Source organism: Oncorhynchus keta, chromosome 17 (genome assembly GCF_023373465.1).
Source record: "Oncorhynchus keta strain PuntledgeMale-10-30-2019 chromosome 17, Oket_V2, whole genome shotgun sequence".
In the NCBI taxonomy this organism is placed as follows: domain Eukaryota; kingdom Metazoa; phylum Chordata; class Actinopteri; order Salmoniformes; family Salmonidae; genus Oncorhynchus; species Oncorhynchus keta.
Genome location: NC_068437.1, coordinates 45,758,229 through 45,785,286, shown reverse-complemented (window position 1 = coordinate 45,785,286; position 27,058 = coordinate 45,758,229). Strand labels below are relative to the sequence as shown.

Below are 27,058 nucleotides of genomic sequence, written 5' to 3'. Positions count from 1 at the left end.
GAATTAAATAGGCATACTAATCTGCAAATCAAAGCTTTATAATTATTGTTTATATTTAGCAGACATGTTCAAGACTTTGGTGAAAAAGCGCGAGATTTTGATTTCCCGTTAGCCCCCGTGTTTAGAAAGACGGTGGAAAATGAGGTAGCCATATTGTAGTGGAGGACCGAAAATATAGCAAGTCAGAGAAGCACAAAACAGAGCTAGCCAAAGTTAAATTATTCAAAGAAACGTTCCGTTAGGAGGGAGATCGTTGGCAATTTAGCCATCTAAGACCGGGAAGACACCATGAGTGGAGGAACCCCTTATATCGGGAGCAAAATCAGCCTAATCTCGAAGGCCGAAATTCGTTACGAAGGGATCCTCTACACTATTGATACTGAGAATTCGACTGTCGCACTTGCAAAAGGTAAATAACTCGTGCAAATAATAATGTATCAGCACTGTTGTGCACCAACTAAATACATACAGAGATGCCTCTAAACAAACACCTTGTGGATTGTTATTGTTTCCATGCTGTTATGAAAAAGTTGTGTAGTTAGCTAACAAGCTAGCTAATTGACTATCATGCTAGTTAGCTAGCTAAAGTGATGCTTTAAAGGATTTGTATCATTTCTGTCGGCAGCAGTAGCTTTGAATGTAGCGCTCACGAGCCAAAACAGGTCCCCGAAAATTGTGCACCACGTCATCCATTTAAAAAAAAATGTTTTAATTGAACCTTTATTTAACTAGGCAAGTCAGTGAAGAACAAAATTGTATTTACAATGACGGGTTGGGCCAATTGTGCGCCGCCCTATGGGACTCTCAATCAAGGCCTGTTGTGGTACAACCTGGAATCGAACCAGGGTCTGTAGGGACTCCTTTATCACTAAAATGCAGTGCCTAGACCGCTGCGCCACTCTGGGAGCCCCTAATATCATTCCATAGTAGTTAAACAAATTCCAATTCTTACAAAATGTTAAGAATTTGTAAAAGCTTAAAGGGATGCTCCAGCGCTTTTGTATAATTTAGGAGTGGTCTATCTGTGGACCGCACCCACTACGCATTACCACAAACATTAAGCTAGCAACTTCCTTCACCGTAACGTTTATAGAATTGCACAGCAAGAGGTACCAATTCACCAAGTCTGGAACCAACAAACATTGAATAACGATGTAAGCTTTATGTAACATTTGAGTACGAACCCATTACACCTCATTGTTTACTAACAGGACCCTAAAAAGCTTCCCCCCCGCTAAAAATCGAATCGAATGGCTACCCGGGCTACTTGCATGGACCCTTTTTTGCACTAACTCTTTGCGCACACTGGACTCTACCCACACACTTGCATTGACACCCCAACACACACGACATACGCCCACACACAAACATGCATACTGACTGATGCCTTACACACACTTTCACACTCGCACATATGCTGCTGGTACTTTCTTATTTATCCGGTTGTCTAGTCACTTTAACCCTACCTATGGCTACCTCAATTACCTCGTACCCCTGCACATCGACTCGGTACTGATACTTTCTGTATGTAGTCATGTTCTACTCCCTATATATAGCCATATATTACTCATTTTATTTGTTATTTACTATATTTATTCCTTCCACTATTTATATATATTTTTTTTATAGAAATAAAGCTTATTTAACTGCGTTGTTGGAAATGGCCCCGCAAGTAACCATTTCACTTTTAGTCTACACCTGTTGTCTATGAAGCATGTGACAAATAACATTTGATTTGAAAGCAGTGCTCAGAAGACTGGGACGAAGGACACTACTGGTGTCCCCTAGCAAGCTAGCAGCCTACTTCTTCTTTGTTTTGTTTTTTTGCCGGTTTGCATCCAACATTATTGGTGCATTACCGCCACCTGCTGTGCTGGAGTGTGGGCCAGAGACGGCGCTAGCTGCCTCAATGCAATGGCAGTAGGCGCGGTATGTAGTGTGCGCGGCATGTAGTAACCGCAGTCCGCAGATAGACATGAATGATAATTTCAGCCAGTAGTTTTATCACGAGACAAAACGGGTCCCTCAACTGTAATACTATCTCATCCATTTTGTATTGTATATGTTACGTTCTGCAATTATCTTTTTGCAATTCCTATGATATTTTAGGAATTCTAATTCATACAATATGTTATGAATTTATAAGTGCTTAGGCTCCTGGACTGCATTAGCTACCTGGTGATGTAACTTGTTTTCTAGTTGGCAAGCGAACCATGTTTATTTTAGGTACATGCTGAGTGTATCATGTAACCTTACCATATGATGAACTAACGGTGCTGTAGCGTGACAACTGCATTGCTAACATTCACAAGCAACTCAACATCAGCTTGTTGAGGAGTGATTGTCCTGGATTTTAGCAATTTGCCAGCCTCTAATTTGGCGAAAACTGGTGCCAGCAAGTTAGTAGCTAAGCTGAGATCAAAATCAGACTAGCTATTTTCAGTCTGTGTTTCCAGGTTGTGAGGGTTAAAGTGATTGATGTCATTGAACATTCACCTGGCTGAAAAACTAAAACTGCACCACTAATTTTAAGTAACTCAACAATCTTCCTGATCCTAGTAGAAACCTGTGTACTGTATGTAAGCGAACCACAGGATGTCCAACTTTTGTTTACGAACAAGTAGGCTAGGGAACACGGTCACCACCGACAAATCCATGATTATCGAAAACTTCAACAAGCATTTCTCAACGGCTGGCCATGCCTTCCGCCTGGCTACTCCTACCTCGGCCAACAGCTCCGGCCCCCCCGCAGCTCCTCGCCCAAGCCTCTCCAGGTTCTCCTTTACCCAAATCCAGATGGCAGATGTTCTGAAAGAGCTGCAAAACCTGGACCTGTATAAATCAGCTGGGCTTGACAATCTGGACCCTCTATTTCTGAAACTATCCGCCGCCATTGTCGCAACCCCTATTACCAGCCTGTTCAACCTCTCTTTCATATCGTCTGAGATCCCCAAGGATTGGAAAGCTGCCGCAGTCATCCCCCTCTTCAAAGGGGGAGACACCCTGGACCCAAACTGTTACAGACCTATATCCATCCTGCCCATCTAAGGTCTTCGAAAGCCAAGTCAACAAACAGGTCACTGACCATCTCGAATCCCACCGTACCTTCTCCGCTATGCAATCTGGTTTCCGAGCCGGTCACGGGTGCACCTCAGCCACACTCAAGGTACTAAACAACATCATAACCGCCATCGATAAAAGACAGTACTGTGCAGCCGTCTTCATCGACCTTGCCAAGGCTTTCGACTCTGTCAATCACCATATTCTTATCGGCAGACTCAGTAGCCTCGGTTTTTCAGATGACTGCCTTGCCTGGTTCACCAATTACTTTGCAGACAGAGTTCAGTGTGTCAAATCGGAGGGCATGTTGTCCGGTCCTCTGGCAGGCTCTATGGGGGTGCCACAGGGTTCAATTCTCGGGCCGACTCTTTTCTCTGTGTATATCAATGATGTTGCTCTTGCTGCGGGCGATTCCCTGATCCACCTCTACGCAGACGACACCATTGTATACACGTTCGGCCCGTCATTGGACACTGTGCTATCTAACCTCCAATCGAGCTTCAATGCCATACAACACTCCTTCCGTGGCCTCCAACTGCTCTTAAACGCTAGTAAAACCAAATGCATGCTTTTCAACCGATCGCTGCCTGCACCCGCATGCCCGACTAGCATCACCACACTGGATGGTTCCGACCTTGAATATGTGGACACCTATAAGTACCTAGGTGTCTGGCTAGACTGTAAACTCTCCTTCCAGACCCATATCAAACATCTCCAATCGAAAATCAAATCAAGAATCGGCTTTCTATTCCGCAACAAAGCCTCCTTCACTCACGCTGCCAAGCTTACCCTCGTAAAACTGACTATCCTACCGATCCTCGACTTCGGCGATGTCATCTACAAAATTGCTTCCAACACTCTTCTCAGCAAACTGGATGCAGTTTATCACAGTGCCATCCGTTTTGTCACTAAAGCACCTTATACTACCCACCACTGCGACTTGTATGCTCTAGTCGGCTGACCCTCGCTATATATTCGTCGCCAGACCCACTGGCTCCAGGTCATCTACAAGGCCATGCTAGGCAAAGCTCTGCCTTATCTCAGCTCACTGGTCACGATGGGAACACCCATCCGTAGCACGTGCTCCAGCAGGTGTATCTCATTGATCATCCCTAAAGCCAACACCTCATTCGGCCGCCTTTCGTTCCGGTACTCTGCTGCCTGTGACTGGAACGAATTGCAAAAATCGCTGAAGTTGGAGACTTTTATCTCCCTCACCAACTTCAAACATCAGCTAGCTGAGCAGCTAACCGATCGCTGCAGCTGTACATAATCTATTGGTAAATAGCACACCCATTTTCACCTACCTCATCCCCACAATTTTTATTTACTTTTCTGCTCTTTTGCACACCAATATCTCTTACCTGTACAAGATCATTTATCACTCCAGTGTTAATCTGCAATATTGTAATTATTCGCCTACCTCCTCATGCCTTTTGCACACATTATATATAGACTCCCCTTTTTTCTCTGTGTTATTGACTTGTTAATTGTTTACTCCATGTGTAACTCTGTGTTGTCTGTTCACACTGCTATGCTTTATCTTGGCCAGGTCGCAGTTGCAAATGAGAACCTGTTCTCAACTAGCCTACCTGGTTAAATAAAGGTGAAATAAAAAAATAAATAAAGTGTGACTCGTTTCAGGAAAGTAGGCATATGTCACAGGTCACCACTTCACAGGAGAGCCATTTGAACTTAACTTTTTTTTTGCCAGAAATGTCTTCTGGAATATGAACTTTCATGTGTCTTAATAACAGACCTGTATGCCATCTGTAAATATTAATAAAATTGTTAAATTATTAGCCTAGTTGGCTTAGCCACAGAAAAAGACAGCAACTTTCCAGCTAGCCATGATTGGCTGAGATAATGAGGGGGCTGGACATGCTGAGAGATGAGTTCAGATTGGTCTGCTATGTAGCAGACTTCTGTCTGTTTGAGCTGGTCAGTATGTGTAGGTAATCCTGTCAAACTAGTCTTTAGAACTAGAAGTGTTGCTCTCATTCTGGAGGACCGACTTTTGAAATAAGTGGAACTCGAGTGGAATTTGAGTATGATAGCTGAGGAGATTGAGAGAACACCGGTCTCCGGATTACATCTTCAAACTAAGGGCAACCATAGCATCCGTGACTGGGAGAAGCATCCATCCATGATAGTCCAGCTAGCTACAGTTTCAGATTTGACACGTTTCTCATTTTGACAGTCATTTCCATTGTTAGTTAGTGTACTGCTAGTTAGCTAAAGCTAAAGTCTCGCTAGCTAACATTGTGTATCATCTGTGTAGTAATATTATTTGTATCTCAGAGCCATTTGCCTTTCTAGTTATAGCCTAATGTTAGCTAGCTAACATTTGAACCTGGTTGGTTAGCTACCTGCAGTTTCATGCAGGGTAGTAACGTCATGAGTTGGGATTATGGTTCATTGTTTAGCTAGCTACATGTTTTAACAAGACTCCACTATGCAAGTATCCATTTCAATAGGGTGTGTAAAATGGTCCATGAGCTTTTTTCTCATTTCTGTTTGAAGTAGCTAGCCAACGTTAGCCAGTAAACTTGGGTGCTTGACTGCTGCTGTTAGGACAAAACACTCGAATCAACCCTTAAAGAAATGGGTTGGGCTAATGCTTAATAGGGTGTGAACTAGAGGTCGACCGATTAATTGCAATGGCCAATTAATTAGGGCCGATTTCAAGTTTTCATAACAATCGGAAATTGGTGTTTTTGGACACCGATTTGGCAGAATTTTTTTTTTTATATATACACTGCTCAAAACAAAATAAAGGGAACACTTAAACAACACAATGTAACTCCAAGTCTATCACACTTCTGTGAAATCAAACTGTCCGCTTAGGAAGCAACACTGATTGACAATAAATTTCACATGCTGTTGTGCAAATGGAATAGACAACAGGTGGAAATTATAGGCATTTAGCAAGACTCCCCCAATAAAGGAGTGGTTCTGCAGGTGGGGACCACAGACCCCTTCTCAGTTCCCATGCTTCCTGGCAGATGTTTTGGTCACTTTTGAATGCTGGTGGTGCTTTCACTCTAGTGGTAGCATGAGGCGGAGACTACAACCCACACAAGTGGCTCAGGTAGTGCAGCTCATCAAGGATGGAACATCAATGCGAGATGTGGCAAGAAGGTTTGCTGTTTCTGTCAGCATAGTGTCCAGAGTATGGAGGCGCTACCAGGAGACAGGCCAGTACTTCAGGAGACGTGGAGGAGGCCGTAGGATGGCAACAACCCAGCAGCATGACCGCTACCTCTGCCTTTGTGCAAGGAGGAGCAGGAGGAGCACTGCCAGAGCCCTGCAAAATGACCTCCAGCAGGCCACAAATGTGCATGTGTCTGCTCAAACGGTCAGAAACAGACTCCATGAGGGTGGTATGAGGGCCCGACGTCCACAGGTGGGGGTTGTGCTTACAGCTTTACACCGTGCAGGACATTTGGCATTTGCCAGAGAACACCAAGATTGTCAAATTCGCCACTGGTGCCCTGTGCTCTTCGCAGATGAAAGCAGGTTCACACTAAGCACGTGACAGTCTGGAGACGCCGTGGAGAACGTTCTGCTGCCTGCAACATCCTCCAGCATGACCGGTTTGGCGGTGGGTCTGTCATGGTGTGGGGTGGCATTTCTTTAGGGGGCCGCACAGCCCTCCATGTGCTCGCCAGAGGTAGCCTGACTGCCATTAGGTACCGAGATGAGATCCTCAGACCCCTTGTGAGACCATATGCTGGTGCGGTTGGCTCTGGGTTCCTCCCAATGCAAGACAATGCTAGACTTTATGTGGCTGGAGTGTGTCAGCAGTTCCTGCAAGAGGAAGGCATTGATGCTATGAACTGGCCCGCCCGTTCCCCAGACCTGAATCCAATTGAGCACATCTGGGACATCATGTCTCGCTCCCCCCCCATCCACCAACGCCACGTTGCACCACAGACTGTCCAGGAGTTGGCGGATGCTTTAGTCCAGGTCGGGGACGAGATCCCTCAGGAGACCATCCGCCACCTCATCAGGAGAATGCCCAGGCGTTGTAGGGAGGCCATACAGGCACGTGGAGGCCACACACACACTACTGGGCCTCATTTTGACTTGTTTTAAGGACATTACATCAAAGTTGGATCAGCCTGTAGTGTGGTTTTGTGACTCAATCCAGACCATGGGTTGATCAATTTGATTTCCATTGATCGTTTTTGTGTGATTTTGTTGTCAGCACATCAACTATGTAAAGAAAAAAGTATTTAATAAGAATATTTCATTCATTGTTATTTTAGTAATCGATGCGGTGCGCATTCGCGAAAAAAGGACCATAGTTGCTCCAACCTGTACCTAACCATAAACATCAATGCCTTTCTTAAAATCAATACACACGTATATATTTTTAAACCTGTATATTTAGTTAATATTGCCTGCTAACATGAATTTCTTTTAACTAGGTAAATTGTGTCACTTCTCTTGCAACAGTCAGGGTATATGCAGCAGTTTGGGCCGCCTGGCTCGTTGTGAACTGTGTGAAGACTATTTCTTCCGAACAAAGACAGCCAACTTCGCATGACGGGATGATTTAACAAAAGCTCATTTGCGAATAAAGCACAACCGTTGCACGAATGTACCGAACCATAAACATCAATGCCTTTCTTAAAATCAATACACAGAAGTATCTTAAACCTGCATATTTAGCTAAAATAAATCCAGGTTGGCAAGCAATATTAACCAAGTGAAATGGTCACTTCTCTTGCGTTCATTGCACGTAGAGTCAGGGTATATGCAACAGTTTGGGCCGGCTGACTCGTTGCAAACTAATTTGCCAGAATTTTACGTAATTATGACATAACATTGAAGGTTGTACAATGTAACAGCAATATTTAGACTTAGGGATGCCACACGTTAGATAAAATACGGAACGGTTCTGTATTTCACTGAAATAATAAACGTTTTGTTTTCAAAATGATCGTTTCCGGATTAGACCATATTAATGACCTAAGACTTGTATTTCTGTGTGTTATGTTATAATTACGTCTGATTTGATAGAGCAGTCTGACAGCGTTGGTAGGCAGCAGCAGGCTCGTAAGCATTCATTCAAAAAGCACTTTTTAAGGTAACTAAATGATTATCGCCCTCATAGCATTCAGTTCCATCATGAAGTCGAGAGGCTAGTTAAGGGCCATATCACCTTAACCGACACCCACTACAATTCTCATACCGCCCCAACAGTTCGGACGGCACAATCGCCACTGCACATTGCCATATCCCATCTGGACAAGAGAAATGCCTATAAGAATGTTGTTCATCGACCAGAGCTCAAGTGTTTAACACCATACTGCCATCCAAGCTCATCACTAAGCTGAGAACCCTCCCTCTGCAACGGGGTCCTGGACTTCCTGATGGGCCGACCCCAAGTGGTGAAGGTAGGCAACAACCCCTCCCCCACACTGATCCTCAACAAGGGCCCCACAGGGGTGTATGCTCAGCCCCCTCCTGTGCTCCCTGTTTTCTGAACACACAACGTCATGGCCTGATTATCAACAACGACAAGTTAACCTACAGGGAGTAGGTGCGAGCCCTGGTGGAGTAGTGCCAGGAAAATAGCCTCTCCCTCAACGTCAACAAAACGAAAAAGCTGATTGTGTACTTCAGGCGACGGCAGAGCGAGCACACTCATCCACGTCTAAGGGGCCGCAGTGGAGAGGGTGAAAAGTTTCAAGTTCCTCGGCGTGCACATCACCTGCAATGGTCCATTCACACAGACAGTGTGGTGAAGGCGTACACGTTTTCTATTCCTATTCTGACTATACTTCACACACGATGCAATCTCCGTCATACTACACACTGCCCTATCCCACCTCAACAAGAGGAAAACCTAAAGTAAGAATGCTTTTCATCGACTACAGTTCAGCCTTCAACACCATAGTGCCCTCAAAGCTCATCACTAAGCTAAGGACCCTGGGACTAAACACCTCCCTCTGCAACTGGATCCTGGACTTCCTCAAGGGCCGCCCCAAGGTGTTGAGGGTAGGCAACAACACATACGCCATGCTGACCCTCAACACTGGGGCCCCTCGGGTGCATGCGCAGTCTTTTCCTGTACTCCCTGTTCGCGCTTGAGTGAGTGGCCGTGCACGACTCCAACACAATGAATACGTTTGCAGACGACACAACCTGATCACTGACGATGATGAGACAGCCTATAGGGAGGAGGTCAGAGACCTGACAGTGTGGTACCAGGACAACAACCTCTCCCTCAACATTACCACGGCAAGGAGCCTATCTTGGACTACAGGGAATGGAGGGCTTCGGCTTGGCCCGAAGCCCTCCATTCCCTTTCACAGATGCGCCATTGAGAGCATCCTTTCGGGCTGTATCAATTGCACCATCTGCAATCGCCGGGCTCTCCAGAGGGTGGTGCGGTCAGCCTAACGCATCAACGGGGGCACACTGCCTGCCCTCCAAGACATCTACAGCACCCTGTGTCACAGGAAGGCCAAGAAGATCATCAAGGACCTCAGCCACCCGAGCCACGGCCTGTTTACCCCGCCACCTTCTAGGTGGAGACTGTACAGGTGCATCAACTTAAATAGTCACCACTAACCAGCCTCCGCCCAGTACCCTGCCATTAACCTTAGTCACTGTTACTAGCCAGTCACCAACCTGTACTCTACCCTGCACCGTAGACTGCTGCCCTATTTACAGTGCCTTTGTTGTGTTAACCTCTTGCTCCTACCTGACATGCAGGCGTCCCATCTAGACATCTGGAAATGCAAATGCGCTACGCTAAATGCTAATAGCACTCGTTAAAACTCAAACGTTCATTAAAATACACATGCAGGGTATTGAATTAAAGCTACACTCGTTGTGAATCCAGGCAACAAGTCAGATTTTTAAAATGCTTTTCGGCGAAAGCATGAGAAGCTATTATCTGATAGCATGTAACACCCCAAAAGACCCGCAGGGGACGTAAACAAAAGAATTGGCATAGTCGGCGCTACACAACGCACAAATAAAACATTCATTACCTTTGACCTTCTTTGTTGGCACTCCTAGATGTCCGATAAACACTATTGGGTCTTTTTTTCCGATTAAATCGGTCCATATATAGCCTAGATATCGATCTATGAAGACTGTGTGATCAATGAAGAAAAATTGCGTTTTATAACGTAACGTCATTTTTTTTAATTAAAAAAGTTGACGATAAACTTTCACAAAACACTTCGAAATACTTTTGTAATGCAACTTTAGGTATTAGTAAACGTTAATAAGTGATCAAATTGATCACGAGGCGATGTATATTCTATAGCTGTACGTCTGGAAATAATGTCTGGGTAAATCTCAACCAAAATATCCGGTCAGAGACCGGAAGAACTGCGCTGCCTTTTTTCTGTTTGACCAAGAAACAAATAGTAGGCAAATGACAAGACTGTTGACATCGTGTGGAAGCTGTAGGTAATTGCAACCTTGTTCCCATTTAATGTGGTTCACGTTTAACAATTGGTAGAAGTGGCGCATGGATATATTTTCTCATTTTCAGTGATCAGATTTTCCTGCACTTTTAGATGAAACGCACGTTCTGTTATAGTCACAGCCGTGATTTAACCAGTTTTATAAACGTCTGAGTTTTCTATCCACACATACTAATCATATGCATATACTATATTCCTGGCATGAGTAGCAGGGTGCTGAAATGTTGTGCGATTTTTAACAGAATGTTCGAAAAAGTAGGGGGTAGGAGTAACAGGTTAAAGCCTGAATTTCAAATTGATTAAATGTTTTTGTTACTGACCTACACACTAACCCATAATGTCAAAGTATAATTTTTTTGTTGACATTTTTACAAATGAATACAAAATGTAATGCTGAAATCTCTTATTATATTATTGAGTCGATAATCATTCAAGCCTGAAGTTCAGGAGTGAAACTTTTCTTAACAAGTCACAAGTTGCATGGACTCCTTCTGTGCAATAATAGTGTTTAACATGATTTTTGAGTGTCGAACTCATCTCTGTACCCCACATACAATTATTTGTAAGGTCTCTCAGTCGAGCAGTGAATTTCAAACACAGATTCAACCACAAAGACCAGGGAGGTTTTCCAATGCCTCGCAAAGGAGGACACCTATTGCTATGAGACTCAATTGAGCTCCGGTGTATCCTGTTTCCATTGCTCATCCTTGAGATATTTCTACTTGATTGGAGTCCACCTGTGGTAAACTCAATTGATTGGACATGATTTGGAAAGGTACATACCTATCTATGTAAAGGTCCTAAAGTTGACCGTGCATGTCAGAGCAAAAATAAAGCCATGAGGTCGAAGGAATTGTCCATGGGGCTCCGAGACAGGATCGTGTCGAGGCACAGATTTGTGGAAGTGTACCAAAACAATTCTGCATCCTTGAAGGTTCAAGAACACCGTAGCTTCCATCATTCTTAAATGGTAATGGTGGTTCCAAACTAAGACTCTTCTTAGAGCTGGTTGCCCGGCCAAACTGAGCAGTCATGGAGCTCCAGAGTTCCTCTGTGGAGATGGCAGAACCTTCCAGAAGAACAATAATCTCTGCAGCACTCCACAAATCAGGCCTTTATGGTAGAGTGGCCAGACGAAAGACACTCTTCAGTTGAAGACTCATGATAGCCCGCTTGGAGTTTTCCAAAAGGCACCTAAAATGGACTCTCAGACCACGAGGAACAAGATTCTGGTCTGAGGAAATGCCAAGCGTCACGTCTGGAGGAAACCTGGCACTATCCCTACGGTGAAGCGTGGTGGCAGCATCATGCTGTGGGGATGTTTGTCAGCGGCAGGGATTGGGAGACTGGTCAAAATCAGGGGAAAGATGAGTGGAGTGAAGTACAGAGATCCTTGATGAAAACCTGCTCAGGACCTCAGACTGGGTTGAAGTTTAACCTTCCAACAGGACTAAGACCCTAAGCACACAGCGAAGACAACGCAGGAGTGGCTTCAGGACATGTCCTTGAATGTGCCTGGACTTGTTCCCGATCGAATATCTCTGGAGAGACCTGAAATGGCTGTGCAGCGACGCTCCCCATCCAACCTGACACAGCTTGAGTTGATCTGTGGAGGAGAATGGGAGAAACGGCTTGTAGCGTCATACCCAAGAAGACTCTAGGCTGTAATCGCTGCCAAAGGTGCTTCAACAAATTACTGATCTGAATACGTGATATTTCAGTTACTGTATTTTATATATACATTTGCTAAAATTTCTAAACCTGTTTTTGGTAGGCTCTGTGGTGTTTGTGAATCGAATCTAATACATTTTAGAATAAGGCTTTAACGTAGCTAATTGTGGAAATGTCAAGGGGTCTGAATTCTTTCTGGCTGCTGTGTGTGTCGATAGAGCAAAAATATGAAGGTGTTCTTGTGTACACAGTGTATATATTTCGGACTCTGACATTGGTCGTTCGGATTTTTCTTAAATTTTTTTATTTTTAGGATTTGTGTGTAGTGTTGTATTACTGAACTGTTGGTGCTAGAAACACGCATTTCCCTTCACCTGCAATCTGTGTACATGACCAATAAACTTAAATTTGATGTCACTGCCTATGCTAACTATGTTTTGTCTTTCCTCCGTAGTTCGCTCTTTTGGCACAGAGGATCGGCCCACCGATAGGCCCATCCCGCCCCGAGATGAGATCTTTGAGTACATCATCTTTCGAGGTAGTGACATTAAGGACCTGACTGTATGTGAGCCGCCCAAGCCAACATGCTCTCTCCCTCAGGACCCTGCCATCGTCCAGGTATGGGCAGCTTCTCCCAACCCCATAGAAATTAAATATCCCAAGTACACCCATGTGAAATAAAGACACGTTCAATAAAAGTCAAGAATCAGCCAAGTGTCAATTTGCATTGCCATTCCACTATGCAAAAGCAATATAGTTGTCTTTCCATTGCGCTGGGTACTAATATTTGGCTTGATCACCCTTTTTCTCCTCTCTAGTCGTCCATGGGCTCGGCCCCTCTGCCTGCTCCTGCTGCCGCATCAGCATCGTTTCAGTCGGTGGGCTCCTACGGCCTATTCAACCGAGCCCCGGTGCCCCCATACAACCAGTTCAGCACCAGCCCCTTGGTGTCCCCGCAGTTTGGCGCCGTTGGTGTCGGTAAAAGCCACAGCAGCACGAGGCCTGGATATGGTGAGGAAGTGATCGCTAGCTAAGTTAATGTCACATGTGTTCAAGGTCTATTATCAGTTGTACTTTACTAATGTCAAGTGTGTTCTAAGGCTGAAATTAGTCATGTTAGGTGTTTCAGTCACATTTTGAAATTGTGTGCTAATGCTATGCATTGAGTCAACTACCTGTGAAATGCGGGTAGATATTAGTCTACGTTTTAAGCCAACTGTCAGGAAAGAACATAGTCCTGCATGCTTTCCAAGGGTTGTGGGTCTTCATGTGGTCCATGGATCAGGTTGGGCATTCCACAGGAGCAGAGGAAGATTGGACTGTAGGCTCCACTATTGTCAGTCACTTTCCTTGTCTCCACTACACTTATTAGACATTCAAAAGGGACATAGTACACACTTTATAGACACTCACACTAAATAGACTCTCACTATGTCGTTTCTCAATTAGACAGTACCACTCACCATGTCTGCTCTATTACACTGATGCTAATCAATCAGGATCACGGGTCAGGAACTCGCCAAATCATGAAATGAGGCCATTTGGAACGTATACTATCCAGAGAGGACTCTCCACCTTGTGCCGTTGCTCTAAATACTCTACACCTGCTGTTCCTCTCCATACAGGAAGATCAGTCCCCTCCTTTGGGAGTGACACAAGCTCAGCTGCACCCCAGTCTCAGAGCAGTGCTATTGGTGCTGCTCTCCCCACTGATTCACGCTCTCTGGGTACCACTACTACCCTTGTATCTAAAGGTAAAAGAAGGAAACCACTGTGGCACTTATGTATGTTAGGCCTGTGTATAGTCTTGTGAAGAGCACAATGAGGTCAACCTATACTGCTTTGGAAAACTAGAATGTGGATCAGAACGAGAATGTCTTCTCAAATAACATATCATGCTTTTCACAACACGTAACCTGTATGTCTTCAACACACTGTATTATGTAGGTTTGTTGTCAACTACACTACCATTCAAGATTTTGGTGTTGCTTACAGATGTCCTTGTTTTTGAAATAAATGCACTTGGAAACGGACGATTTTTAATGGAATATCTACATAGATGTACAGCGGCCCGTTATCAGCAACCATCACTCCTGTGTTCTAATGGCACGACGTGTTAGCTAATCCAAGTTTATCATTTTAAAAGGCAAATTGATCATTAGAAAATGCTTTTGCAATTATGTTAGCACAGCTGAAAACTGAGGTGCTGATTTAAAGAAGCAATAAAACTGGCCTTCTTTAGACTAGTTGAGTATCTGGAGCATCAGCATTTGTGGGTTCGATTACAAGCTCAAAATGGCCTGAAACGTAGAACTTTCTTCTGAAACTCGTCAGTCTATTCTTGTTCTGAGAAATGAAGGCTATTCCATATGAGAAATTGCAGAGAAACTGAAGCCCTCGTCAATGCTGTGTACTACTCCCTTCACAGAACAGTGCAAACTGGCCCTAACCAGAATAGAGAGAGGAGTGGGAGGCCCCGGTGCACAATTGAGTAAGAGGACAAGTACATTAATGTCTAATTTGAGAAACTGATGCCCCACAAGTCCTTAACTGACAGCTTCATTAAATAGTACATGCAAAACACCAGTCTCAATGTCAACAGTGAAGAGGCGACTCTGGAATGCTGGCCTTCTAGGCAGAGTTGCAAAGAAAAAGCAACATCTTAGACTGGCCAACAAAAATAAAAGATTAAGATGGGCAAAAGAACACACACTGGACAGAGGAACTCTTCCTAGAAGGCCAGCATCCTGGAGTCGCCTCTTCAAAAACCAGGACATTTCTAAGTGACCCTTAACTTTTGAAAGGTAGTGTGAATCTGCCAGTGCTGAGTAATTTTTGTCTCAGCAGTGTTTAGTATCCCAGTGTAACCCCAACCCCTCTTTTCTAACAGTCCGCACTAGCCCCTCTCTGGACCCTCTGAGGAAGAGCCCCACCCTAGAGCAGGTTGTCCAGGCCACCCCATCAGGCCCCCCAGCCCCTGGCTTGGGCCGCAGGAGTCCCGCTCCCGGCCGCACGGCCCCCTCGGCTGCAGCTGCCGGCCCCGTCCACCAGAAGGCCCAGCAGCACCACCACCATATCCAGGACGGGGGTGAACCCAGAAGGACCGGTGAGACTGTCAGTGGAGCCCGCAGCAACCAGGCCTGGCCTGCGCTCCGCAATGCACCGATCTCTCAACACCACACCACTGCTGTAGATAGGGCTTCCACTGCAGGGCTTATGTACTCTGTCTTTAGCGCCTCAGGTGAGACCTATCGGACGCTTTACCTGTGTGTTTTATATTTTGGGGACTGCAACCCCTAAGTTAGCTTTTGTAAAAACCAAAAATGGCCCGTGATTGTATAGTTCCGTTCCAGAGGTTCTGCATTTGAACCAATTGTGCCCTTTTCTAAGGTAGGAGTCTATAGTGTTGGGGTAAATCTCTTTATTAAAGTTGATCCGAGCTCTCTAAACTGAAGGACCATTCCAGGCACAGAGGGCCAGAAAGCACCCAGACCAGAGTCTGAGCAACAGGCGCCAGGTGAAGGCAGGGATGCCAGTCAACGGCCAGCAGGTTAACTGACCACCTCTGCTCTAACCGTCCTCCGAGCTCAGCTCCACGCCTATTCAGACTGCATGCCCTAGTTACTTTTACTCAAACCGTCGTGCCCATGTTAATGTACACATCCTGTGTGCTATAGTAGGTTACATAGCTGGTTACATTACATGGTCCGTTGCTTGCGACTGTCTGCATTGCTGTGCACAGATTGACATGCTCTTCATGTCAATAGAAGTAATGAGATGGCTGTTCTGTTTAGTCAAAGTTGTGTTTTAGTTATTCTATTTTCCAAATTGTTGGCGATAATATGTTGTGTGGGTTTGTAGTGTGTTTTGATGGGTAACGCTGTTCACGCTTTATGGTTATGTGCTGCTGGAATTTGTCACATCTGTCAGGGTTATAATATTTTGAAGTCTGATGGAAGGCAGGCCATTTGTGCTTTTCTTTCGAGTGTATATGGTTATACCTGGGGTAGTTGCCTGTGCTCTCATCAACTAGCCTAGGATGCAGTGGAAATGTGCATACTTTTATTATTAATATTCTACTCATTTTGTGGTATTATTTAATTGTATTGTTTGGTGATTGCTACGTGTTTTATATGCTAATATTGTCTCTTCTGTCTCTGTTTTCCAGCTGGCTGCCCCCAACCTCAGAGGCGTGGTCGTGGTGGTGGACACCGCGGCAGGGGCCACTTCAACGTGCGCCGAGACGGGCCAATGAAGTTCGAGAAGGACTTTGACTTTGAGAGTGCCAATGCCCAGTTCAACAAGGAGGAGATTGACAGAGAGTTCCACAGCAAGCTCAAACTGAAAGGTACCGGAGAATAGTTGAAAAATGGGGGGCCCTGTCACGTGACTCAACGCCAACACTTGGTGATTTTAGTATAGTATCCAGTTATGTGGATGTGCGCCTGCCAAAATGTAATGGCCCATATTGAAGAAAGGTGTCTGACTTGTGATTTACCCTTTATATTATTGAGAGTAAATTATAGTGTGCAACTTCCTTTATTTTTCATGAGTGTCCGACCTTCAATGTTATCCTACAGATGAGAAGCCGGAGAAGGCAGCGGTGAACGGGGAGGATAAGGGCGATTCCGGGGTGGAGACCCTGAACAGCGAGGGCAACGCTGATGAAGGGGGAGAGGCCCTAACGCCTAACGTATACTATGACAAGTCAAAGTCTTTCTTCGACAACATCTCCTGTGATGACAGCAGGTAGGCTACAGCTGCCCATATCCATCCCAAAGCTTTTATAGCAGTTACCTCTTTGTCCCTTTATCTTGTACTTGATTAAGAATGAACAATACAATATTATTTTTCCCTTGGGCATGCCCAATATGTTTGAGTTTGAGTTTATTTTTTATTTTTAAAGGGACAGTGCACATTAATCAACTTTTCAGTAAAAGTGCCGGTTTTAGCCAACCGGCTAATTTTCAACCGCAGTCCCTGGGCAGGTTATTAAAAACAATTACAATATAGACAATAGCAACATAGAACAAGCAAGACATAGCAACATAGGACAAGCAAGACATAGCATACAGACAGAGCAACAGAACAAAAAGCAGCAAGACAAAATTCATAAAAACAACAGTGTTTCCACACCTAACAAGCTACAGACAACATGGAATGCGGCAACACACAGCTAGGGACCATGTTCACAAATCTGATTGACCTTTAGCCATGTCTTCAAGCATTTTGTGAAAGTGTGATATGTGGTGCAGTTATGTGCGTCTGATGGCAGTGTATTCCAGACATGGGAAGCTCTCAGAGAATGCAGATTTACTAAAGGTGCTTTTCCTTAGGGGAACTATACAGTCACCTCTCATGGCAGACCTTGTGGATCTGCTGCCATATGTCTGGGTTTTCTGTTTAACAAAAATATTGAGTGGAGGGGGAGCCAGGCCATAAAGGATCTTGAATACAAGACATGCGTCTGTGTATTGCACAAGATTTTCCCAACTCAAGAGCTCATGCTTTCTAAGGATGTGACAATGACACTTTGAGAGCCTGTTTGTAGACTGACTGAATGTGATAATAACCATCTTCTATTCTGTTTTCCAGGAAAGCTGCAGAAAGATCTGGAGGAGGCTCTGGTTTCCCACGGTTTGTCTTCTCTCAGATCCATTCTATCCCATGCTAATGTTTTGATACTATACAATGTGGTGTTGTTGATACACATACTCCATGTACTATACAAGTCCATTGTGGATTCAGCAAGGTACTGTCATCATCCTCGTCCAACCACAGCTGAGCATCTAACATTTTCTCATTGGCAGGGAGCGGAGGCAGACCTGGGCCGAGGAGAGACGGATGAACTCTGAGACATTCGGCATCCCTCTGCGTGGGGGTCGGGGCCGTGGGGGCTACCGTGGGCGGGGCGGTATAGGCTTCCGCGGGGGCAGGGGGCGCTCGGCCAGCAGAGGGTCCTTCGGCCCCCCCCAAGGAGGCCACGGCTACAGGGGAGGATACAACAGAACAAGCCAGGGAGGACGGGAGTTCTCAGAGAACTTTGAATACAGGGTAATGTATATGTTTGTTAACTATTAAGGTTGGAATTTTCCAGGGACCTCAAGATACGATATTGTCATGATACTTAGGTGCCGATACAATGTGTATTGCAATTCTCATGAATATGTATTGCGATTTGATACTGAATTCATTGCGATTTGATGTTTCAGACATATTGCTCACGATATGTCTGCTACAGAGAGTGCATGAGAATGAGTTTTAATCAGTCATGGAAATAAAAGTGCTGAAAACAAATTGTCTCCCTATTTAAAGATGGAGAACAAGCTATGAAGGAAAAATACTGGAGTTTTTGTGCAGGTGTAGCCAACTAGCCCAAAAATAATATTGTGACATGTAACTATTTGATTTATTTTCCCTCATCACTACCTTTAAGCACTTGTACATAACTTTAACAATAGTGAAGTCATCAAAATTAAGGGTCACATTTTTTGCCTTCCAGAAGGATAACAAGGTGGCCGCGTAAAACAACTGGAGGACGGATCAACAGAGTTGCAACACCTCATGTTTAAAAATAGTTTAGGTTGCTACTTTTGACTAAAGGAATTAAGATGTTCTAGCTGTATATTTGTCACCAGCACTGGGTTAGACTGCTTGAATGCAACTTATTTTCCATATCTTTTAACAATGGAAATGATGCAATATGTCAAACACAAATGTCATGATCTCTTCAAAACTATTTCCAGGTGGCTTAATTGTGTATAAGTATCATATTTCAGAGGGATATCAGTATTTTTTTCTTTTCTTTTTTTGCAATTGGATTTTTTTTTCCTTCTCCTAAACTTGTATTTGATCATATTCTGTTAAATGTAGAAGGCTGTATACATGAGCCTTCCAACTGAGGAGCACTGACAAAGGTTTATTTGTTTGGATATATCCTGTTATAACTTCAGCGGAAAAATAGTCAGTGGGGTCCGTCAGTTACTTCCGTGTATACTACACATACCATACCTAGTCCGCTAGGCATCTATTTATCCCACTCCTCTAAATGGCAGAGCTTGTGGTTTTTTTGCTAAATATTCTCAACTTTTTGTCAATATTCTGTTTTTCATTTACTTCCAGCTCTTACTTTAGATGTTTTTATTAGGGCTTTATCAGTCTTCTGTTAATTCTGGTTTAAACCAAGAAGGAATCGTCTGTATTGTCTGTTACTCCCATTCTACACTGTCGTGTATGGAGGATAGAGATGGTGCTAGATGTTAACACTTAGCTTTATTCTTCTGGTTTTGTGATATAGTTTAACTCTGGATGCGTAACTAGGAGTAGGGGATAGGTCAGTAATGGCGCATAAGTCAGAACTCATTTTCTTTCTTTTTTTTTAAATGTTCTGTATTGCCCTGTACTCAAGGGCTCCTGGTATTGTGTGACTAGAGTTGTATAATGCTGCTGTTTGCTACAGTTCTTTTTCTAGCGTCATCTACAAGAGCTAGCTAAAGCAGGCCATCTAAGTATGCTTCTTCCTGACAAATGGCCCAGTTTATCATTGGTTACATTTTTGTTTGTAACCTTTCTATGGAACTTCCCAAAATGTTGGTTATTCACTTTTACCTCTTTTTTTTTTTTTTTTTTTTTTGCCAGGCAGTTGCTTCTGAATTGGTTAAAACCTCATCCTGAATTCTCCATTTCTTTCAAACAGGAATGCCAGAAATAATTTCACCCACCAACATTGCTTAGTACTTAAGATGTCTGACAGAGAAACCATGTCCTGACTAAGCTCTTGCCACTAACTCTGTCATCGCACTGCATGGTGGTTGATAGCCTGCTGCAGCTACACAATGGCAGAAGAATTACTGAGTTGAGTACGTAGACTATTAGAATGAGGTGCATAGCCATTTGGTTTTAGTGAAATAGGCATTAGTTACATAGCAACATTGAAGCTATTTTTGGAGGATTTGAATGATTGGGCACAAATTGGGCAAAGGTTTGTTAATGGGAAGTAATGAACTTTGACTGAGTATTAGAAAGGTACACACAGTTGCACTTTTACTATTGAAGTCATTTTATAAACAGTTGTCTTTTAGTTAATTTGTGTATACTGAGGATGTATTCCAGTTCTGCTAACTGGGTGACAATATGTATGAGTCCCACATGTCACCCTAGTCCCTATATCGTGAACTACTTGGCTCTGGTCAAAAGTAGTGCACTTTATAGGGAATAGGGTGCTATTGGAGACACTTACAATAATGTTACCATGGTAACTGCACAGTGCTATTTGGTGAACTAGGCGCTCCTTCATTTGAAAATGTACTAGATTTATTCAGAAGTATGTAAATGTCAACATTGCAAAATTTGAACGTCTTGATCATTTCCATTGAAGGATAGTTATTCCCTGGAATTGAGGCACTGTAGTGGAAAGTGTTTTTGCTTCTGCCCCCATTTTAACTTTTGAAAGCTTCAGTTAACTTAAAAAGTACCAAAAATCTACGTACGACCCTTGTCTAATTTAGTTCGGTTGTGTTTTAAGTCCCGCATAGAATGGTCTTTTCTCTTCCTATTATTTTGGCAATGTTACTCATGCATGTCACCTGTTGTAATTTGTTCAGATACTCTGTCCAAAAACAAATTTGGCACCTTATCGAGGCATGCAGAAAAGTCAATAATGTGTTAAATTGGATGGGGGATGCTCAAATTCTCACAAGTGTCTTAGAGGCGTCTTGTCTAGGACGTAGGGTGGTAATGTAGAATGGCTGGTGTGATAGGATGAATCTCAACTGTATTGCCTTGATTTCTCTTTCCTTGCATCTTCCTCAAAACACTTTGGGAGAAGATCCTATGCTTCAATGTGCTTTGTGAAGACAAAGGGAGGACATAAGGAATCAAGGAAATAGTTGAGATGCACCTATAGGATCATGTGCCTAGTTCAGGGGAATGTCCTTTGTCTCCATTTCATGTTGGGTTGTAACAAAACGAATGCACAGAACACTGCATGAGGGTCCTGCACATCAGAAGCTGCAAAATCATGACCCAAAGCAACGAAGATACAATAACTTACTGAAATGTCTGTGCTGTGGGTAGTTTGTTTGCACTTCAAGATCTTTAATATACAGACGTAAAGGTTATTGTTTATTTGGGTTACTTTTCCTAACAGTCTCTGGTGTCACAGCCACTTGTTTTGTCTCTAAACCCGGCATGAAGATCTCTCCTGTGGGCCTCAGTGGACTTTTTTTTTAAATTCAGAGCATACAATAAAAGTTGTTCATTACATTGTATTTTTCCTCCTTATGGTTTGAGTGTGAGTACCTGCTGAGTATTCCATTGCTTGTCTTAATCATTTTCCCCCTTCGCAGCTTCCTCAAATAGAAATGGTCAATTCCACCTGTGTGTTACCTGTGCCTTTCTTATTTCCCTCCCTCTGCTGTAACCAACAATGTTTGGTATGTCTAGCTAAGCCAAATTTAGATAGCGAGTGTAAAACCATACGACCCCATGGGGTTTTCATTGGAGAGGGTGGTGGTGGGAGGGGACTGGTTTGGTGTTTATAGTAGAGTGACAATGCATGGGTCTGCCATTGGTGCATTGGAGTTATCTAACGATTTCTTACTACTGCACACAATTGGAGTGCGGCTAATTGATGACGTTTATCGCGCCCCTGAGAGTCAAGTGTGGATTCGGTTCAGTCAGTTGTCCTGATGAGCACTTCCCAGCTTATGTTTGCTAGCTTGTAACAAACGCAACATGGCGCTAGATAAAACTTGTAAAATAAAATATTTTGATGGGCGAGGGAGAAATATGTAGTCTTCGTCACCGTGGCATGCCAATAAGCTAACATGACAAGCTTGTTCAATACGATTGCCGATGTGAGTTCCTTCACACCGGGTAGCTGCATCCGCATCATTAATTGGGGAGAACGGCCTGTGGTAATAACTGAAGTGGAATTGCATTCAAACACATGGTTTCTAGGTATTTGATGTCGTTCCATAATCGTTCCGGGCATTATGAGCCGTTCTCCCCCTCCGTTGCATCCAGAGACTTGTGTATTTTATTTTAATTTTACTAGGCAAGTCGGTTAAGAACAAATTCTTATTTTCGTATGTGTGGGTGTCGAAAGGAAAGTATTGGGTGTGTCGATAGCGCTCTGCTTTTGGTTAGACAACAGAACAATTAGCCAGGTTTTACTAGATGTATAAATGTGAAGCAATTCAATTCAATTCAATTCAAGGGCTTTATTGGCATGGGAAACATGTGTTAACATTGCCAAAGCAAGTGAGGTAGACAACATACAAAGTGAATATATAAAGTGAAAAACAACAAAAATTAACAGTAAACATTACACATACAACAGTTTCAAAACAAGCATCCGGTTGTCGTTTCCACTCACTATCAAATATGGTGATGAGGAAGCCCAGTCCCCGGCATTGGGGTGAAATGGATTTTGGCCGACATTCGGCTAATTTTCTCATTGACAAAACATTTGATCTCAATACAGTTCTGTTTGTAGTTTTGCAATCTTTAACATAGTTTCCCAAAAACTGTGTCGTTTAGAATGAGTGCAATGAAGAATTGAGCTATTGCGCACACACGCTTCATAGACTAGGCGTTCCCTAATGGAAATGTGCAAATACATGTTAGAACGCGCCAACAGGATCTCGCTAGCTCGTGCTTGGCTCTGCCCACCTTGCTAGTTCTGCCCACTGATTTAATTTGCTCTCATTGGAAACGACAGGCTGTACACTATCTTGGATTAGTGGGTTTTGATTGGGGGGTACTGCTCATTCGTCAATTTCTTAAAGTGCAACTACCATACCCCGAGAGTTTGGACTTTTTACACCAAAGAATGTATGAGTCGTATTTCACTTACTTTTCCGCAAATAGTTGTACATTTTCAGTCTTAAAGCGATTGTTTATTTTAATTTTAAATGATTGATGATGGATGTTTATTTTTTTTTTTTGCTTCATGCGTTGTGTTTACTGTGATGGTCACCCTGATATTGGTTGGGTAACTACTGCCCACGCGTTGACGGATAGTAGTGCTTGTCTAGCAGGAGCGAAGGGCACTGTCGTTGCTGTCCATGCCCTCGCCATTGAGTAGTAGACTGTATGTATCAATATGATATCCAGATGGTTATTAGTTGTTTTATTGTGTAGCCTGCTATCCTACTTAAAATAAAATCATGTGAGAGGGGGAAAAAATGACCACGTAGCTACCACTGGCAACATGACCGTGCTACCCAGTAGGAAGCACTTCAAGTCCGCAGGCACAACACCAGAGCATTGGCGGCCTATCGACTTGTAGTCCTGCCCAACCAGCCATGCAAAACGGTTTATAGTTGCAACAAATCTGCCCGATTTGCTGATTTGCTTTCTATATGCACACTCGCCCATATTCTGGTCGCCATATTGGACTGCAGCTACCCATACTTGGAGCTGTAGGCTATCACATCGTTGGCTATAGATCTCCACTGTGGATTTGTCCATAATATCCATAAAACCTAAGTCAAACAGGGAAATGGCTCCTTATTTTTCCACCATTAATTTTTCCCATTGTGAATTTTATAAACACTTAAAAATAAGGGTTGTGACTTTTATTCAAATTACCTTGTCTGAGAGAGATTTACATGGTTATCAAAATGTCACGCCAGGGTAAGTCTACACGAAACACTGCCCTTATTTGAAGTCTTCCTAAAATCCCCTATGGGGAAAAAGTTATGGTGGGAAAAACAATTGGAACCATTTCCTTGTTTGACCGCTAGGTTTAATGGGTATAATGACTCATATTGTCTTACTCTTATTACCGTTCTCCTTGCAGCATGATCACAGATATTGTTTTGTTTTTTCAAAAGACTCATCCTGGAAAGGCATGCTAAACTTTGGGAATAGCACTTATTTTTGCACTTTATTGCAGTAAAACTGTATTCCACAGCGTTGCAACCACATTAAAATATAATATAATTTGTATTTTTTATACACATTTTTTTTTTACTCATACTGGTGTGTTAACCTATTGTGTGTAGGCTATATTTAAAGAAATACACTTTTAATAAAATACATACTGTATTTAAATGAGAATTTAAACCATTACGAATGGAGACATGGAGGACAGAGAAAAGCCGACTCCTGATATCATTTGGGATACAGTTAAGGTGTACATTAGAGGAATGATAATCTCATACTCGGAAAAAGTTACATCTGATTTGGAAATTAGAATGAAAGAAAAATAATTCACTGTTTTAGAAAAAGCCCATTACAGGTAAAGATAAATACGTTTCTGAACTTTAAGCAGGAATACAATATTTTACTTTTGAAGAGAAACTAAACTCAAATAAAGCATACTACTTAATGGCAAATAAACCAGGTAAATACTGTAGCAGCAAATTGGGGACCAACTTCATATCTAATGATTTTGGAATGAGTCTGTTTGATGAGCAGGGTGTCCCGCTCCTTGAAAGCATCAGTTCTAGCCTTTAGCTCAGTGCAGAGCATTTATTGATGAAGCCGGTGACTGAAGTGGTATACTCCTCAAATCCATTGGATGAATCCCAGAAAATATTTCAGTCTGTGTTAGCAAAACAGTCCTGTAGCGTAGCATCCGCGTCATCCGACCACCTCCGTGTCTTCTGACCACTTCAGTATTGAGCAGGTCACTGGTACTTCCTGCTTTAGTTTTGACTTGTAAGCAGTAATCAGGAGGATAGAATTATGGTCAGATTTTCCAAATGGAAGGAGGGAGAGCTTTGTAGGTGTCTGTGGAGTCAAGGTGGTCTAGAGTTTATTTATTTTTTCCTCTGGTTGCAGATGTGACTTGCTGGTAGAAATGAGGTAAAAACAGATTTAAGTTTGCCTGCATTATTAGTGTTGCGCTGTTGGTGCACTGGGTTGGCTATGTTTTCCCATTTTGAACCATATTATTAGTAGCTCCTCATGTCTGTTTTAATATTGAGGAATATTTAACTTTCTCTTGTGATAAGGAGTTTCGTCATCAGGTGGAAGACATTGTCCGCTCTCTGGTCAGTCTCACCGGAGGAAAGGAAGGAGAGAGTCGGGACCGTGAGAGGCGGAGCCTCTGCTGTGCTCTCCCTCCCTCCGCTGAGACTAATTCCCCATTCGAAACAACTGGGAACTCTGGAGAAAAAAAAACGTGAAAAATGTATTTGAACGGTCATCCAACTAGAAATTCCAACTCTGGTCTCTTTCTAGAGCTCCGACATTCCGACCTGAAGATCATTGACGTCATGATTGGACCTCGTATTATTCCGAATTCCCAGTTATTGTGAACGCGGCATTATGCCTTGTTCAAAACAACTCGGGAATTATCCGACTTCAGTGCGTTCAGGACAACTGGGAACTCAGAAAAATGTGATCTGATTGGAAAGAAACGGTTTGAATGGTCATCCAAACTCGGAATTCCAAGTTGGAAACTCGGGCATCTTTCTCGAGCTACGACCTGAAGATCACTCACGCTATGATTTGATCTTTTTTTTTCACCGAGTTTCCAGTTGTCTTGAAATCACCAGATACAGGTATCATCAGTCCAGTGAAATAAAAAAGCGAATTATTTGAAAAGGATTTCAATTTCTGCTCAACAGTACCTCGCACGTGCTCACCAACTGATCTATTTTGTTGTATTTATTTAAAATATGTATTTTTATTTAACCTTTATTTAACTAGGCAAGTCAGATAAGAACAAATGCTTATTTACAATGACGGCCTACCCCGGCCAAACCATAACCCGGATGACGCTGGGCCTATGGGACTCCCAATCACGACCGGTTGTGATACAGTCTGGAATCGAACCAGGGTCTGCAGTGACGCCTCTAGCACTGATTAGATTCGGAAAGCTCAATTAGTGAAAGATTATGATCGTGGAGGTTTACAGGCTATTGATTTTGAGTCGTTAGTGGGTGCTTTTAGAATTAAATGGTTGAAATTATATCTGTCTAATCCTACATCTGTGGTATCATATCCCTAACAGTTTGTTTAATAAACTTGGTGGACTTGAATCCCCACCCCCCCACAAAAGTTTGATTTGGAACAATAGAGTTATTAAATTAATAGAGGAAATACATTTTAAATGGCGTTTGGTTTGACAAGGGTATTAATTTTGTATGTGAGTTGTTAGACAGCACAGGGGAGTTTTGCCATTTGATGAGTTCATTGGTAAATTTCAGGTCAATATTACTCAGATACATGAAGGTTTTCAAAGCAATTTCACTTCCTTTACTTGGACTTATTGAGAACATGTTATATTATACAGTTGTTGCCTCTTTTACAAGTTTACAAATTAATGACTTAAATATTTTGGATTTAAAAAAATTAACAATAAGTGGATACGATTGGCAGTTAAAGAAGTCATTTTTGGTGACTATAATTCAAAATATTGCTATGGAAGTGACCAACCCATGCTATGGTCAAAAGCGACTTCCTTTTACGTTAATTGTCCAGTTAAAAGTTCGTTAAACTTATTTTAAAATATTTTCTTCCATCTATCCTGTTAATGACTTCTTGCACAAAAGATTCAATTTTTACAAAATGCCTTGTGTTTTTTTGTTCCTCTGATTCAGAATCCATATTTTTTTAATTCCGAAAAAATATTAGAAGCCATGTCTCTGAATGTCTCATCGCCTTGTCACATACAAATGATGTTGTGAATTAGGGGGTTCGCCTGGTGTTCTATTGTTTAATTTTTCATTGTATTCACATACATGTCCCTGTATTGATGTGTAATATTGTTATTATTGTTGCAATAAAAAATTAAATCAAGTAGTAAATCTGACATTTTCGAGTTTTCTAGTCCCGGCTAGCACTTGAACGCGGCAGAGTTTGCCAGTTTGTATTCCTAAAACCCGGAAATAAGTCACCTCTGGTTTGCCATCTCT

At 42.9% G+C, this 27,058-nt stretch overlaps 1 protein-coding gene across 4 annotated transcripts; it reads left to right on the top strand.

Moving 5' to 3' along the window:
* Positions 1-122: 122 nt before the first annotated feature.
* On the top strand, positions 123-21,560 carry LOC118395932 (protein LSM14 homolog A-like). Of its 4 annotated transcripts, none has more exons than XM_052466235.1 (11): positions 123-409; positions 12,640-12,803; positions 13,004-13,196; positions 13,811-13,939; positions 14,614-14,676; positions 15,076-15,426; positions 16,354-16,533; positions 16,766-16,934; positions 17,781-17,822; positions 17,996-18,239; positions 18,691-21,560. In XM_052466235.1, exons 1-11 carry the CDS (start codon positions 289-291, stop codon positions 18,709-18,711), a joined length of 1,677 nt encoding a protein of 558 aa, XP_052322195.1. In that variant the 5' UTR covers positions 123-288; the 3' UTR covers positions 18,712-21,560. The 4 variants fall into 4 exon arrangements, with proteins under 4 accessions (XP_052322195.1, XP_052322194.1, XP_052322196.1 ...); XM_052466234.1 differs by having other exon boundaries at positions 124-409; positions 18,688-21,560; XM_035790024.2 differs by having other exon boundaries at positions 127-409; positions 15,076-15,291; positions 18,688-21,560.
* Positions 21,561-27,058: the final 5,498 nt, after the last annotated feature.

Excerpts from the sequence above, each read along its gene's own strand:
- LOC118395932 (XM_052466234.1), top strand. The coding sequence starts at position 289 with ATGAGTGGAGGAACCCCTTATATCGGGAGCAAAATCAGCCTAATCTCG. Across the intron at positions 13,197-13,810 it reads CAGCACGAGGCCTGGATATG|GAAGATCAGTCCCCTCCTTT; the intron begins GTGAGGAAGTGA and ends CTCTCCATACAG. Across the intron at positions 16,534-16,765 it reads CAGCAAGCTCAAACTGAAAG|ATGAGAAGCCGGAGAAGGCA; the intron begins GTACCGGAGAAT and ends GTTATCCTACAG.